Consider the following 14106-nt stretch of genomic DNA (forward strand, 5'->3'; position numbering starts at 1 on the left):
AGCTTGATAACCAGAATTTCTGTCATAAAGTCACAGCAATATTTGCCATTAAGTCCCAATTCTATGGAGGGGGTGGGGTGAGCCATTGTTTTGTAAGACAGTTTAAAAAAAAAAAGACAACAAAGTTCATAATCCATCACTGAGTTATCAAAATGGGATTATGAATTTTTTTTCCCCAAACAAGAACATTTACACATTAGAGGCATTTTGGGAAACCATTCATATGTTGACAGCAAACAGCAATACACAGACTTGGGAGGACAGAAGCCTTTTAAAGGGATATCAGCAAGCTAAAAATCACACTTAAAACAAAATGTGTGTCCTTACAAAACATTGCTGTTAAAACCTTAGATTACAAGTACTGGCAGAATTGTAAAACTAGAAATCACTACTCAAGATCTTTAGCTTTGGTCTGCATTCAGATTCTGATTTCTATAAATTATTACCTATTATAAATTATTTACCACCATTATTATTATTATTATTATCCATTCTTAACACCTAAAAGCTGTAATCAAGCACTGTCTAGACATACCATGTACGTGTAACCACGCCTCAAATCTCAGTCCCAGGTAAGCACACTCACTAGTGAGTTTACTTTCTGGGTTTGATGGATTAGCAAATGTTGCCATATTTAAAAAAATGCAGAAATATATTTAAGACTTAATTCCCAAAATTGTTTGCATCAAAGTTTTGTCATTACTTTAAAGAACTTAGGGTTAGGCCACCAAAATTAAAAGAAAATCACTACATCAAAAGATTGGTATTACTATTAGGATGGTAAAGTTAAACTAAAGTCTTCCAGCTTGGTAAATTCTGATCACCAATGAGAAAGGAAGGGGAAAAGATGAGGGAAGTAGTTAACTTACGAAAGTCACTACCAGCATCTGACTATTAACCATTTACAAATGATGCCAATGGATAAAAGTCAAAGACTGTTGATTGCAAATGTTTTCTTGCAATTTTTGTATCTCATGTGTATGATGGTTTGAGAAACAAATTTGAAAGAAATAAAATCAAATTCAACTCCCACTTAAGCCATTAAGAATCTGAAGGGGCACCCTTAATTACCACATTTTTAATAATGAAATAAAGAACAAGATTATGTCTATATTTCAGCTGGTGCAATGGGGAACACCATTAGCAAGATCTTGTGAGATTTAAGAACTCTTAGTTGCTGTTGAATTCAGCTCCTCATAGAACCGAACCTAAGTAGCGCACATAGTGAAATGTGTATTTGCTTTTTAAAGTATGTTCTCTTTCAATATTCTAAGGTGCTATTAGAAGCACAGGCAAGAACGTTTAAAAAAGTATGATTTTTATTCCAACATTTCCTTTTAAGCTTCAAATCTGACCTGCCTTAATATCGTTATGATCTGCTGAAAATGCCATCTGGTTGCTAAAGCCCTTTGAAGGCATTTAATCAACGGCCTATTAAGTAATAATGGTAAGACACAGCAACTATGGAACAGATCTTGTCATCCTTATTCTTTGATGTAGTCCTACTGAGATGTCAGAAATTGAACCCAAGAGATCAATTAATGAGATCAAGATTTAGGTTTGCTGCACTGGATGCTTATTTTGTGCACAAAACTGTTTCCATGCTCTTTTTCAGTACATTTTGCAGTGGCATAAGAGTTCTCAGACCTCTGCTTCATTGCACTGTCATCCAGGAGTCCCAGTGCAGAAACAAGGAAATGGATTTTCACTGGTTTCTGGCACATTAAAGATGCAGAGGAGACCACAATCACATTTATGCCAGTTGCAAAACAGGGTAACAATTGATAGGAACCCAGAATATGTTTCAGAAAATAGTTCAATCAAGCAAGGAATTGGAAGCTTTACTAGCTTGTAAACTTACCGCCAGTGGTGTGTCTTTATGCATAAGAATTACGCACAATGTTACTGGGGAATTACAATTTTAAACACTTTGAATACTGATGTTATCTTCATATACCTAAGAGTAGATCCATAGGTATATCCATACCCTAACACATGGAATATATCCATTTCCAATGGGGGATGGCATCTTCTCATGAAGTCATGAAAGGTAAGTAGAAAACCTCCAAAGACTCTGGGCCGGACAATTAGGTAACGTGGATTGCCACAGCCCTACAGACTTCTTGATGAGGTCTAGACTTTTGCAAGGAGTGCAGTCTTGAAGTGACTAAGCTGACCTTGTCAGACACTAGGAATACTTGCTCTTAGCCCTAAAGATGTTACCAAGGAGAGGAAGGCCTCTGTCATTGCACCCAGAAACTATAATAACTTTGCCACGGATGTACTATCAAGCATATTTGGTACTAGCTGAGTATCAGTATTAGTAGAATATCGATATTTAGTTGACTGTATATTGAATAAGGGCATGTGAATGTACCTTATTTATAGGGGTTTGAGTGTTCTTTTCTCATCTTAATTAGTCAACTTCTTACATTCCTTTTAAATTTGCTAGCCCTCAAATTTCTATAATTTATTTTCTCTGACTTTCTAATACAAGCTATTCCGAGGCAAACAGAATCAAGCTGGTTGTAACCAGCATGGTTTGGTGCTTTACTGTGACCTCATTGAAGGTAGCTGTGAAATGGTTCCTGATATTTGGTCTGAAACCACACCGTATACAGACTTCAGCTGGATATGGCGGTGGTTAGTCATAGCAACGTTATTCTATGTGCTTATGAGACTGAAAAAGGGCAGGGGCACAGTGAGATCCCTGCTAACGGTGCAGGGAACGTGTATGAGAAATTCTCTGCTTGCATTTGTAAATAACATTTCCCTCACCACCCATGAAAATTTACAAGCTGCCAAGGAAAAAACAAAACATCCCAGCTAAGAGCCGCAGCTCTGCAGCAACAGATGTCGAAAAGCATCAAGCGTGTGTGAGTGAATTGGACCAACAGATCTTGAAGCAGCACCACTTACCCTTGGACTGCTGAGAGGACTGGTGGAGAGCCCAGACGATGCTCCGCTGATTGACCGAGACCTGAATGGACACAATAAGGAAAACAGACTTCAGAAACCTTGGACAAGTAATAACCCTGAACACCAGCCACTACAGGCACAGGCATGAAGTGAGGAGGAGGAGGGAGGCTGTCACTGGAAAAGCACATGACTCTTTCCTTTCACTGCTGTCACGTTTTTCAGTTGTCCCACCCTCAAAACAAAGAAATGCTGTTTCTCAAGGAGGATACTATAATTCCTTTTCATCGAGGGAGCTGCTACCTTCTTTTTGGTCATCAAGCACACAGACGCTACTACCTCTGACCTGTGCAAGCTGAACTGCTGAATTCAAAAAGGACTGTCAAGACATTCACGTTGGTGTTGAGAATTCTCTTCTGCACGGTGGTGGTGGACACAGAATGAGACATTCTCTGTCACGAGCAACATGGAAAAGCACCATGTGTACAAGGCACAAAGGTAGGGGATTCTTCCAGATACTAAGAAAAAACCCAAGTCTCCGTGATGCAGGCACACCATAATTTCCTATGTGGTAACTTCCCACTGAAATCAAAGCTCACATTGACTTAACCCTTTCCAGCTTCTCACTGATGGATTTCACATCTCTGCTGTCCAGTGAGATTTCCTGCTGTTAAACAAGCCAGGTCTTCTCTATAGATAACGAGTTCTGTTGATGACTGTACTAATATCAAGATAACAGCCCAACTTCCCTCAAAAAGAGGCCAGTCAAGGGAGAATAAACTGTCCTTCTATTTGCTGACAAGGTCATCTACACTGTAATGCTCTTATGCTCTCCAGCAAAGGCCACCTATGAAAAATGTCAGCTGTAGACAGTAAAATGTACAAATATGCTATACTAAACGTGCCAAAAGGACAGACAGGCCAAATGCACAAACATTTCAGCAGCAGAAGTTTCCAGGAGGAGGGCTGCCCAGCAGGAAAAAAACACCCTCCGCATGACTGTAAATGAGTAAGCCCCAAAGGCAGCTGCTTTCTATCCATTTTATATAAAAAGAAAGTTGTCTTGAAGACTGAAACAACTTATAGGAGAGGACTTGGCTAAGAACCTAGTTGTTCAACAACCACCATGCAACATGTCAATATAGCAAACCTACCAATGTTTCACCTATAGTAAGAGCCGTGAAAGCAATTACTTGCCTTCACGTAACAAACATGAAAAGATGAAATCTTGTAGATGCCTGGAAAACAGAGTACATCTGTGTATGTGACTACATATGTGTGTATGTGTGGGTGTACACATATAGATATTTAAAATTGATCTAGGTCAGATAATTAATGCCAGCTTATACAAAAGAGAATATAAAACAAATTTAGACAATAAACTGTCTCAGTTTACTCTCTTCTACTGTTAGAGAAGAACAAAACAAAAAAATCAGTTCGTAAAATGGTCTCACAAACATATATTACTAAATAAATTTGAGTAGTAGAATTATTATAAAATAAGTGAACTGCAAAAGAGGAAATACTTCCAAGGAAAGAATAAGCTACACCTGAGCACAATGGCAGGCCCCGTTCTCTCTATTTGTATCCTCTGCAGAAACTAATCACTGATGGTTTTCTTTGTATCTCATTGCAGTTTGTCCCTCACAGTAAGTAGGTGAAACCCACAAGCCCAGTCTCAGCATGCTTTTTTTCCAGATTAAATCTAAATTTGCACCGTGAAAATCTGGGGCACTCGTTCTATGCAGAAACTCCCCACTTGTGTTTTTCCTTGTACCCTGCTGCAGTCCGCCCATCATAGTACAGCAGTCAAAAACTAGAAGCTCAGTCTTGGCATTCTTTTGCACTAGATGAAACCTAAATTTGTACCATCAAGATCTGGGGCACTCATAAAAGTTTTTGCAAAGTAATTTTCAGAGAGAACCATCTGCTCCGCTTTTGAAAGGCTATTTTATGTGCCTCTACGATAACTGAAGTAGCTGAGTGCAACACAGATGTCATGCGTATGGGAAGTCCATTGTCCATTTAGTTAAAATCTTCCTGGTATGAGTCATCAGGAAAAGCTTCTTCCAAACCATAAATTACAAGAGGAGCCTACAGATTATCTTGGACAACTATGGAAGGCATTTAGGTGCCCAGAGATGCAGTTAAACACCTACTTAGGAGTTAAACTCCCACTAGGAGCTGTTCCCACCAACTCTTAATTGTGGTGGGAAAGTCCTCTCTGACACTCACCTGAATTCCAGGATACTTGATTAAAAGTTCCCATCTGCTATTTCCTCTTTGCAATCAGGTGTTCCCACCAGTCCTGAATTCTCCCCTCCCAACCCCATTGCCTCCTACTTTTTTACAAAAATGATCAGACGCATGGAGGGCAAAACACGGCAGGCCCCACCTCCCAACTCCCAGTTCCTTATTGGAAGCAATATTTGAAAAAGACTTGTTGTGTACTGTATTTTCATCCAGCCTAGGAGCCTGAGGTAGGGGACAGAAGAGAGAGTTAGTGTGAAATCCTCCTGGAAATGCATTCAGTATCCACATGATTGTTATTGAACAAGCTTCATTTCTGCTGCCGATTTACATGCAAAATACGTAAGAAGTAAAGTAGGCCCTATAGCAAGTTTTAGTTTGTCCACGCTGGACATTGTATAGAGGAGCAGTAGAAAGAGTTTAAAGAATCCTGGGTTAACTTTAAGCGTTGGGGTGAAAAGAGAGCTGTACATTTCAAAGCTTTTCCCCTTTACAAGAGAGTGCTGGTATGGGATATGACACCCAGGCTGAGGAGATCTCCCTTGCATCTTCTTCAATTTAATAAATCTCCCATAATTTGCCTTTACAAATGGGACGTAGTTCCCAAGCTGGCTATAAAAACTCAGTACAGCGGCAGGCTCTATATTCCAGTACAAAAATGCTAACAAGCAAAAATGACAGATTTGTCCCTCCCATCAAGATCATCTCAGCTGAGAAATGCTAGAATTCAGTTTTTAAAAAAGATCCAACACATGCACTGCTCCTGTATCTCAGAGTCAGGTGGACAGAACTGGGACAGAGCCAAAAGAGAGTAATGAAAACATTGCATTATGCTGAAATGCTGTAATGAAAGAACAGAGAGAATTTAAATTTTTATCCCTCTCACCAGAAAATGAAAGCATGAGGCCCTACAGGCAGCACATTAGTAAGGCAGACCCTGGATGATCTTATGTGTGGGAAGAGGAGAAAAATATGACATCATCTTATCTCTATGGCTATGAACTAAGTTTATTTAGTGGGAAATATCTGTTAGTGAGTAACCTCCTAAGAGTCTCTACAGGCATTAAATGTCATTGGAAGTATTAAATCTATAATTATTCCAATAACTTAATGCTGAATGCAACAATCTAGGAAACTATGAAGATCGTGTGTGACTCATTTTGCTCTGTGTTTTGCACTGCTGTATGCTTGGGCACTAACTCAATGGAAGCCATCAAAAAGTTGTTAAAAATACAAGCAGAAAAGTTAATGCAGTTGCTCAGATAAAGAGCATTCCCTCAAACACAATTGCCAGATTTAGACACAGAAAGAGATTCTTTAGTGCATTCCAAAGTGACAGAGTTGTTTTGCCAAGCCTGGAGGAAGGAATTAAAAAAAAACAAACGGGATCTAGACCAAAGGTTTAGGAGGGGGAAGATGTAGAGGGCACTCTAAACATAAGATGTGCACTGAGACCACTGCAGGCAATTCCTCCCATCTCACAGAATGACAATAATCTGGAGACATCTGAGCTATGAAAGAGAGAGGCCAAGGACTGAAACGAAATGTGCGTGTGCAGGCTGTAATTTGTAGATGTGATGATTTTACACCTTATTCAATCTATTTGATACTTCAAAGTATCAAAGTTAAAAGGTCCCATGCTCTAAGGAAATTTTTTACTCATTTTAGCCAGCTGCTGTCAAAGGGGAAGCCACGCAAGGCCCAATTCAGGTTAGACTAGTGGTCTCTTACTGGTGAAACTGAGGAGCTGGAATCCAGTTTCCAGCTGGTTTCAGAGGACTGCAAAATTTCTCGAAAGCTAAGCAGTAAAGAGCCAAAACCTCACACCGCTGAGGTGTAGGCAGAGAGAAATATAGGAACGAAAAGCACAGCTGACCTGGTAACCATACTACACATATAGCACATGTACAGAGCACCTCTGTATAGCCCTTCACTCAGATTAATTTTCAAGTGCTTTAAACAGTGCATCTGCTAGTACACACCAGTAGAGTGCAAAGGCTGCACAGCCAGCATTAAATATTTGGATCGGATTTGGCATTTGTTTCTTCTTTGAATAACCATCTCATGGAAATTTTTCTTACAATCAAAGGGGAGTTTGGTACCTTGTTGCAGTCCCAGCAGAACTTGCTTTCATAGCACAGTTTTACCAGGATGCTGAATATAGCCTCTTAGCTGGTCAAGCTGGAGCCATGCTTCCAAGAAGGGGAGCCTGCAGCATGCATGCAGCGTGCAGTAATGCATCAGACTTGTGTCCGTGGGTGAAATGGCTTAGAAATTTTGAATCGGTTTGATTCTATGTCTTGTTTTGAAAGTCATTCCCCAAATATCCAGCCAACCTCTTATTTGCTTCGATCATAAATTGGGTGGAATTTGATACTCCTCTTTGCTTGCTCACTCAAATAAAACCAAAAAATTCAAAACTGTATTCAGACCCCTGAGAATGACCTCAATTAATACGCAATAGGTGAGCAGTCAGGCTTTGTGTGTTACAACATTTCATCACTATTACTCTTGGGTGTCCAAAACATATAAACTGTGATTCCTTGCTCCCTCATCTAAGGAAATAGAATACCTTTGATGCTCCACTGTCTTACGGTCCCAACCGTGCAAATAATACTAACTATAACACGTCTTCCTGGCAATACTTATGCTTAAGTCAGAAGGTCTACTCACGGTAATAACCACTTGTAAGATGTAACCTTACAAGGAGTATAGAGAAAGGACCGCAGGTGTTGGTAACCCACCTCTTCTTCCTTTCAGCGCACACAGAGGGTGATGTTAAACAGCACCACCTTCCTTAATTGGCCAATTATACTGAAGTTCCATTTATAAATGGTTTAGAAAGAATTAATAAATAGTAAAGCATGCAACAAAAATGAGAAGTAAATGTTACTGGTGCTAATTAGCTTTCTCAATACGTACCCTCTCAATAAGCTTTTGCTGTAGTCTGAAGTGATCTATTACAATGCTTTTATTAAATCATTTATTAATAAAATATTCTCCTTCTGTTCAGTATTTATAAATGGAACTTTAATTTGAAGTGTGACTGCATTCCTAGTTGTACCTATACCCTCTTTATTTAAAATAAAGAGCTTTGAAGATATATCTGTCTCTGTTCACCTCTTAAGAAAACATATACTAAAAAGAAAGGGAATACCCAGCATTTTTTTAATAACACAAATGGGATTCAGCTTCATCTTAAAAAACCAAAAAAAAAAAAGAATAAAAAAGGATAAATTAGGAACAAAATTAACTGGAGGGTACCAAACAGATACAAAAAGTGCTAAATAGAGAAGGGGGATTCATTCTCAGAAGGCGTCCTGGTACCTACACAGCGTCTGAGGATAGTTCTCTGTGCCCACAGACATTGAAACATAGAGACAAGCAAGAGAACAAAAAAGAACCCAAAAGTAAATTATATGGAGTGTGGCTCCAACATAAAAGTACACAAACACACACCAAAGTACCAAAAATGCTTCTTCCCACATCTCTCCCTGCCGTAAAGCCTCATTCATGGAAGTCTATTAACCTGTATTGTATTTGTAAAGTGCAAATGAAAAGTTTCTCTACAAGATACAACAGGTCCCGCAACAGGAATAATCCAAAACTAGAGCTTACCCCAACGGATCAGCACTCGCCATCCTCGGAAAGGGAAAATGAAGAGAGGGAGAGAAAGAAAGGAAGAGAGAGGGATGTGGAGGCAGGTGGAGAGAAGAGTAGGAAAAGCAGAGTGAAATACTGTTCGGAGAACTGAATGGTCATAATTATTGGCACCGGTGCCTACGTCTTCAGAGACCAGGAACACTAGGGGGACAGTCTCATTTATCAGAAAACAACTTTTGTCCTGCTCACAATATTGCAGACACATGCAACTTTGGCACTGGGGAATATGGAGAGGGACATACTAAGGCTGTAAAAAAAAAATTCCCAGCCAAATCCCAATTAAAGCAGTCAGCAGAGCAATGGGGTTCATACTTCATGCTGCATTTCTTTTCTGTGTCTTACATAAGGCACAGTTATATCAGACTGTTATCAAGGAAATTTTTCGTTTTGTCCCCAGTTTGCTCAGTGTAATGTCCCTCTGTCCCCCAAGCTGGCCTGGTAGGAAGTACTTTTTTTTTTGCTACGAATGAACTGTGAAACGTATTGGTTATTAAAGCATGCATTTCTGAGCCAGCTTGGGAGCCCAGGGTACAAGATTGTAGCTCAAGCTGTGAATCTGCTTTGTTACTGGCTTATTAGTCATGATGGTCTTATAGTCAGGAATTCAGATCAGCTAGAACATACCAGCTCAGCAACCCGGCACTTATCTCTGCGGATGCCATCTTGTGCTCCAGGATCTCATTTTTCATTTAAAATAAATTCAGTCTCTGGGTCTTAAAGGTTGCAAAGAAAATCTTTCAAATGTGAATGGAGAATAAATCAATGCTGTGCTGAAAAGAGTCTGAAACAGCAGCTCTAAAAGCAGAATGAATCTCTGGCATGATGACTTTGAAACCTAGCGACAATCAAAAACTTCAGTATTCTTAATTTTTCACTACTAACCAAAGCACTCAAAATCGAAAAGAATAGTCAGGTTATTAAGTTTTCAGAGATGCAGGTAAGCAAACTCAGGAAAGCGTCACCACCTTTTCACATTAACAAAGATTAGATTAGAAATAAAAAAAATAAATCTGGTGTGTTATTAAGCCAAATTATTTTCAAGTTGGATGCAGCGCTTTTTTTCCTCTCTGTCTCTTTCTCTCTCTCATTCTTCTCCATTTTCAATAACAGGCTCCCAAGCTGCCAGAGTTACCTCTGGCTGGGTGAGGAAAATCCATTCTCCACAAGACAGTCACCAACAGAAATGCCAAATTTAATATATGCCCAGTAGATTTCACAGTTTACTGCTCGGTGCAACTAGCCATGCTTCCGGTTACATCAACATTGCAAATGCTGGGCGGGCAACGCAAGGCAGTTTTGAGAAAAGTTAAAATTAAAACATAGTTAGAATAGAAAGAAAAAGCTGTTGTGCTATGCATTGATAGAGAAGTGGAAAGAAGCATTACAGTAAGTTCTTTTTCATGTGTTTGAGTGACACTCCATTTGAATTTCAGCCTGGAGTGCAAATATGGGTAAGATCTAATTCATTTATATACAAATACATATATAGGTATATATCTGGGGACAAAGGCTGTCCTCAATTGTACCCGTACAAATCTATCTACAGTGATGTAACTGAGAAGAGCAAATTGACACCCATTGTATATTGGAACACGTGTGTATATTTATACAGAAAATACACCCATATTCACACATGCAGAATATTAAACCGTAAATAGAATGGGTGCAAGAAGGTTGATTAAGTTTTCTTTCAAGTCATTTTCCCAACAGGGAAGGCACTGAAGAGGTTAACAAAGAGAATGGAAAGCAAATTGACAATAGGGAAAAGGAAGAGGGAAATGAGGTTTAAAAAAAATGAACAATCCCAGGACACAATAGACCCAGAAGCGCAGACATGTGCATTCCCTACAATACTGAAGCAAGTGAACTACGGAGCTGCAGCAACCCAGATACAGAAGAAGAGAAGCACTGAAAGAGGGGGTGAAAGAGAAAGTCAGAAAGAAAGAAAAAGAAAAAGAAAGGGACAGTGGCCTCAGCTACTAAGACAACCATGTGCATCTAGAGGGAAGGGACCCTTAAAGATGCAGTATTCCTTTAAAAAAGACATCATCAAGTTGGATAATTAAACACTGGCCAAAAATTTAACGGCCACCATGATTAGCTGGCTCCACTTTGCTGGGGTTCTCTTTGCTGCCTATCCCTTTCTTTCAAGTGGGTGTGCGCAGATCCAGCATGCAGGTCCTCTCACTTTCCCACCACTGAGGTCCTTCATCCTACCACTTAGAAGTGGGAGGGAGGTAAGACCACAGTGAATGTAATCCTCCAAAAATCAGCCTGGTCCTTCAATGAGAAGGACCCTGGGTGATCCTTGTGCAGTGCCCTAACCTTCTCCTCCTGTGCTCTGAAAAATACTACCTTTGTGAGGCAACACGAAATGCCCATGTGTATTTAAGGAATTTGCCCAGCAGTTACTGCAGGGTCATTTCCTCTGCTCCTAACACAGCTGTAGCAGCTGCTAGAGAAGGACAGAGGGACAATGAATGGTGCTGGGAACATCTGCTGAAAGACCCTTCTCTTGTCACAGATCAAATTTCTGCACTTCTCTTACTGGACCTGACTTGTAATTACTGTGGAAAAACTCATCTTCAGAGTAGTTTCAGACTAACTTTTAATGCAAGAAGTGCCACGTGTTCAAGAACAGAACTTACGTATAGGGGGAATCGAAGAAAGGAAAAGGAATTTCTGTGTCTAGGGTAATGGTCCGGGAAAGCCCAGCCACTAAAGACTGTATAACCATTACTTCTGCACGGCTGTCCAATGCTTGTTCCTCTCTTGGCATTTTAAAGAGGGTGCTTTACACACCAGGTGAGGCACAATCTCTCCTGCAGATGCACGATGTTCTTCATTGTGGTGGGTTCAAGACTTGAAACACTTCCCATAAAGGACTGCCTCAAGTCTGCAAAAGGCCAAAACAGGGGCTGTCCCTCACACATCCCACAAGTCTCCTGAGGCTTTAAGGCCACATTTATCTTCAAATAGAAAGGTTTCTATTAAAAGGGGAAATGGAATGAAGAATGGTTTGCCAAGTCCATAGGTTCCTTTAAAGAACCCACTGCTTTTCCCTTTTTGAATCGTATGGAACGCTCCTAACCTTTGGGGTAAGCTAAGTTTTTGTCCAAAATGTATAAGGATTACATTTTGATGAAGAATTATCCATTGGGATGCCAGCTTTCAACATTACAGAAAAATTCTCTTCCTCTGAGACCGAAATTTTAGGATCAACTTGTCTACTAAAAACTTTCCCAAAAGTTTAAACTTCTTTTTCTTGTTCATGGACCCACATGAGTCCACGGAAGCTCCCTAAATCTGGTGGCCTGCATGTCTTCCATTGTGCCTCTAGTCACAGTTGGGAGCTACCCTTTTTGTTATTCTTCACCATCTGTCTCTTGAACTGCTAGACTGGAATCATCCTCCAAAAACTCTGTCTTCGATCATCTTTACCTCTGGTGTTCTCTGGTGCAGCAAGGGTAGTCTTAAGGAGTTTTGTCTCTAACCTACAGGCACTTAGTATTTTGCTCTGTCGTGACAGGATTTCCAAAGTTTCCTACCACTGTTGTCACTGACTTGGTTGTGCTGCTGTTTCTAGTGCTGGGAGTGGAGCACTTTGGACTTTCCTAGTGTTTTATATATTCTAATCCCTCCCAAAGCAGTCTTAGCAAACAGATCATCTACCCTTGGCATCTTCACTCTGAACTGAATCAGAAGTAGCAGTAGGATGAAATTTTAGTGGGGAAAACGTCGGTACAGTCACATGCTGCACTGGGGATAGCCTCAAATGAATGGTACCGTACAAAAACATATGTGGTGTGGGGCTGTAAATATCCCACCCTCTTTGTTTCTCTCTAAAGAGAGAATAGCTATGTCCCCACACGGAGAAGGTAAGTACTGCATCTTTAAGGTCTCAGCAGTGAGGTAGAGGAGAGGAACATATTGTCAGTGTTTATACCTTTCTTCTTTGTTGAATTTGGGATTGGCTTCAGAGATATCCAGGCTTTTACTGAACATTGTTTTACTATGGCAGGAACAAAGCGAGAAAACAGAGTTACTAGTGTGGACATTTATACAAGAGAGTCACCTGAAGCAATGCTGGACACCCAGCCCCCCAACCCATCCTCCCCTTTTTAAGCAATGCTCTGAAAAAACCTTTCTTTTACTTTCCAGCTATGGCTCAAGCCTACACAGTGCTGAAGTTCATTATCTTCCCCTGACCTCTGAGGTCTAAGATGACTTCCCCCATACATGTAAACCCTCCTCTATCCAATTGAAAACCCAGGTACCATCTACTTTGTCATATTGTCCAGGGAAAATAGAACATGCCTGGAAGCACAAATTGCAAAGCACTCATTACTCAGACTTTTTTAGAAGACCTCAACACTAAGCACAAAAAAGGTTAAAATCAGACCATAGAGCCTCTTAGAGGAACAGTAATCCATTTAGTATTCTAATTTGTAGGGTCCATTACCATTTACTCCCAACTCTTTTCCCTATACTAAGTGTACAGAGAAATGCGCTTCTTTATCATCTTGGGTCTGAATCCCTGAAGCTTACAAGCAAAATTCCCTGTGCTTTGCTAAAGGAGCAATGTTTCACTGGTAACATGCTTCACTGTTTCACAGAACACTGCTTCCTAATGTTAGCTGATCTTTCATGCAAGCTATCCACTTCAATAACCAGAGGAAAATGAATAGTTAATGAAGCCCATTTTAGAACAGTTTTTGGACTCTCACAGCAGAGCTGCTGAAAATTTCTGGCATATCTCCGAGGGTTTCTAGCTCCCATGGAATTCTTCCTAGTCTGTGTGATTTTGGCACAAGGGACAAATTAGCCAGTGTTAAACTAAGCTCAGAACCTACCTCTTTTCTTTTGACATTTCAATGAAATACCAGATAGTCTGAGAGGTGTGGATACAATAGCAGAAGCAATTAAGATGTAATTATGAACCTGTATAATTGACAACTAGCAAGGAAAACCAAGAATTAACAAAACTTAGTCACCAGCTTTAGGGTGGCTGGTGTTTGTGCATACATACTCTGCCATATACAAAGACCCAATGGAGAACCCTTGGAGAGGTCAGCACAAGAATTTCAAGGAGTCTGTAAGCTTTTGTGCTGAGTTCCTCTCCCCCATTATCCTAAACTAAGTCACTGAAGCACTATGTTTTTCACTTAATACTATCTCAGACTGTCGGGCTGAAGGCTGCCAGGTTTCAAATCACAGTGGAAAGATATGCCCTTAAACAAGCCAAGACCAGACACTTGTAGGGTCCCCACATGGTTA

The 14106-nt window shown here is 40.2% G+C and overlaps 1 protein-coding gene across 1 annotated transcript in view; it reads right to left on the reverse strand.

The window, feature by feature from the left end:
* BRSK2 (BR serine/threonine kinase 2) overlaps positions 1 to 14106 on the reverse strand; it is a gene marked incomplete at both ends in the record, with an annotated part of 331243 nt that overhangs the window by 31505 nt on the left and 285632 nt on the right. The window contains one exon of the mRNA XM_082485191.1: positions 2920 to 2980. Coding sequence (XP_082341317.1) covers positions 2920 to 2980 — 61 coding nt within the window. The remainder of the gene's footprint in view (positions 1 to 2919; positions 2981 to 14106) is intronic.

The sequence above is a fragment of the Vanellus vanellus genome (genome assembly GCF_965231255.1).
Source record: "Vanellus vanellus genome assembly, chromosome: 6".
NCBI lineage: Eukaryota > Metazoa > Chordata > Aves > Charadriiformes > Charadriidae > Vanellus > Vanellus vanellus.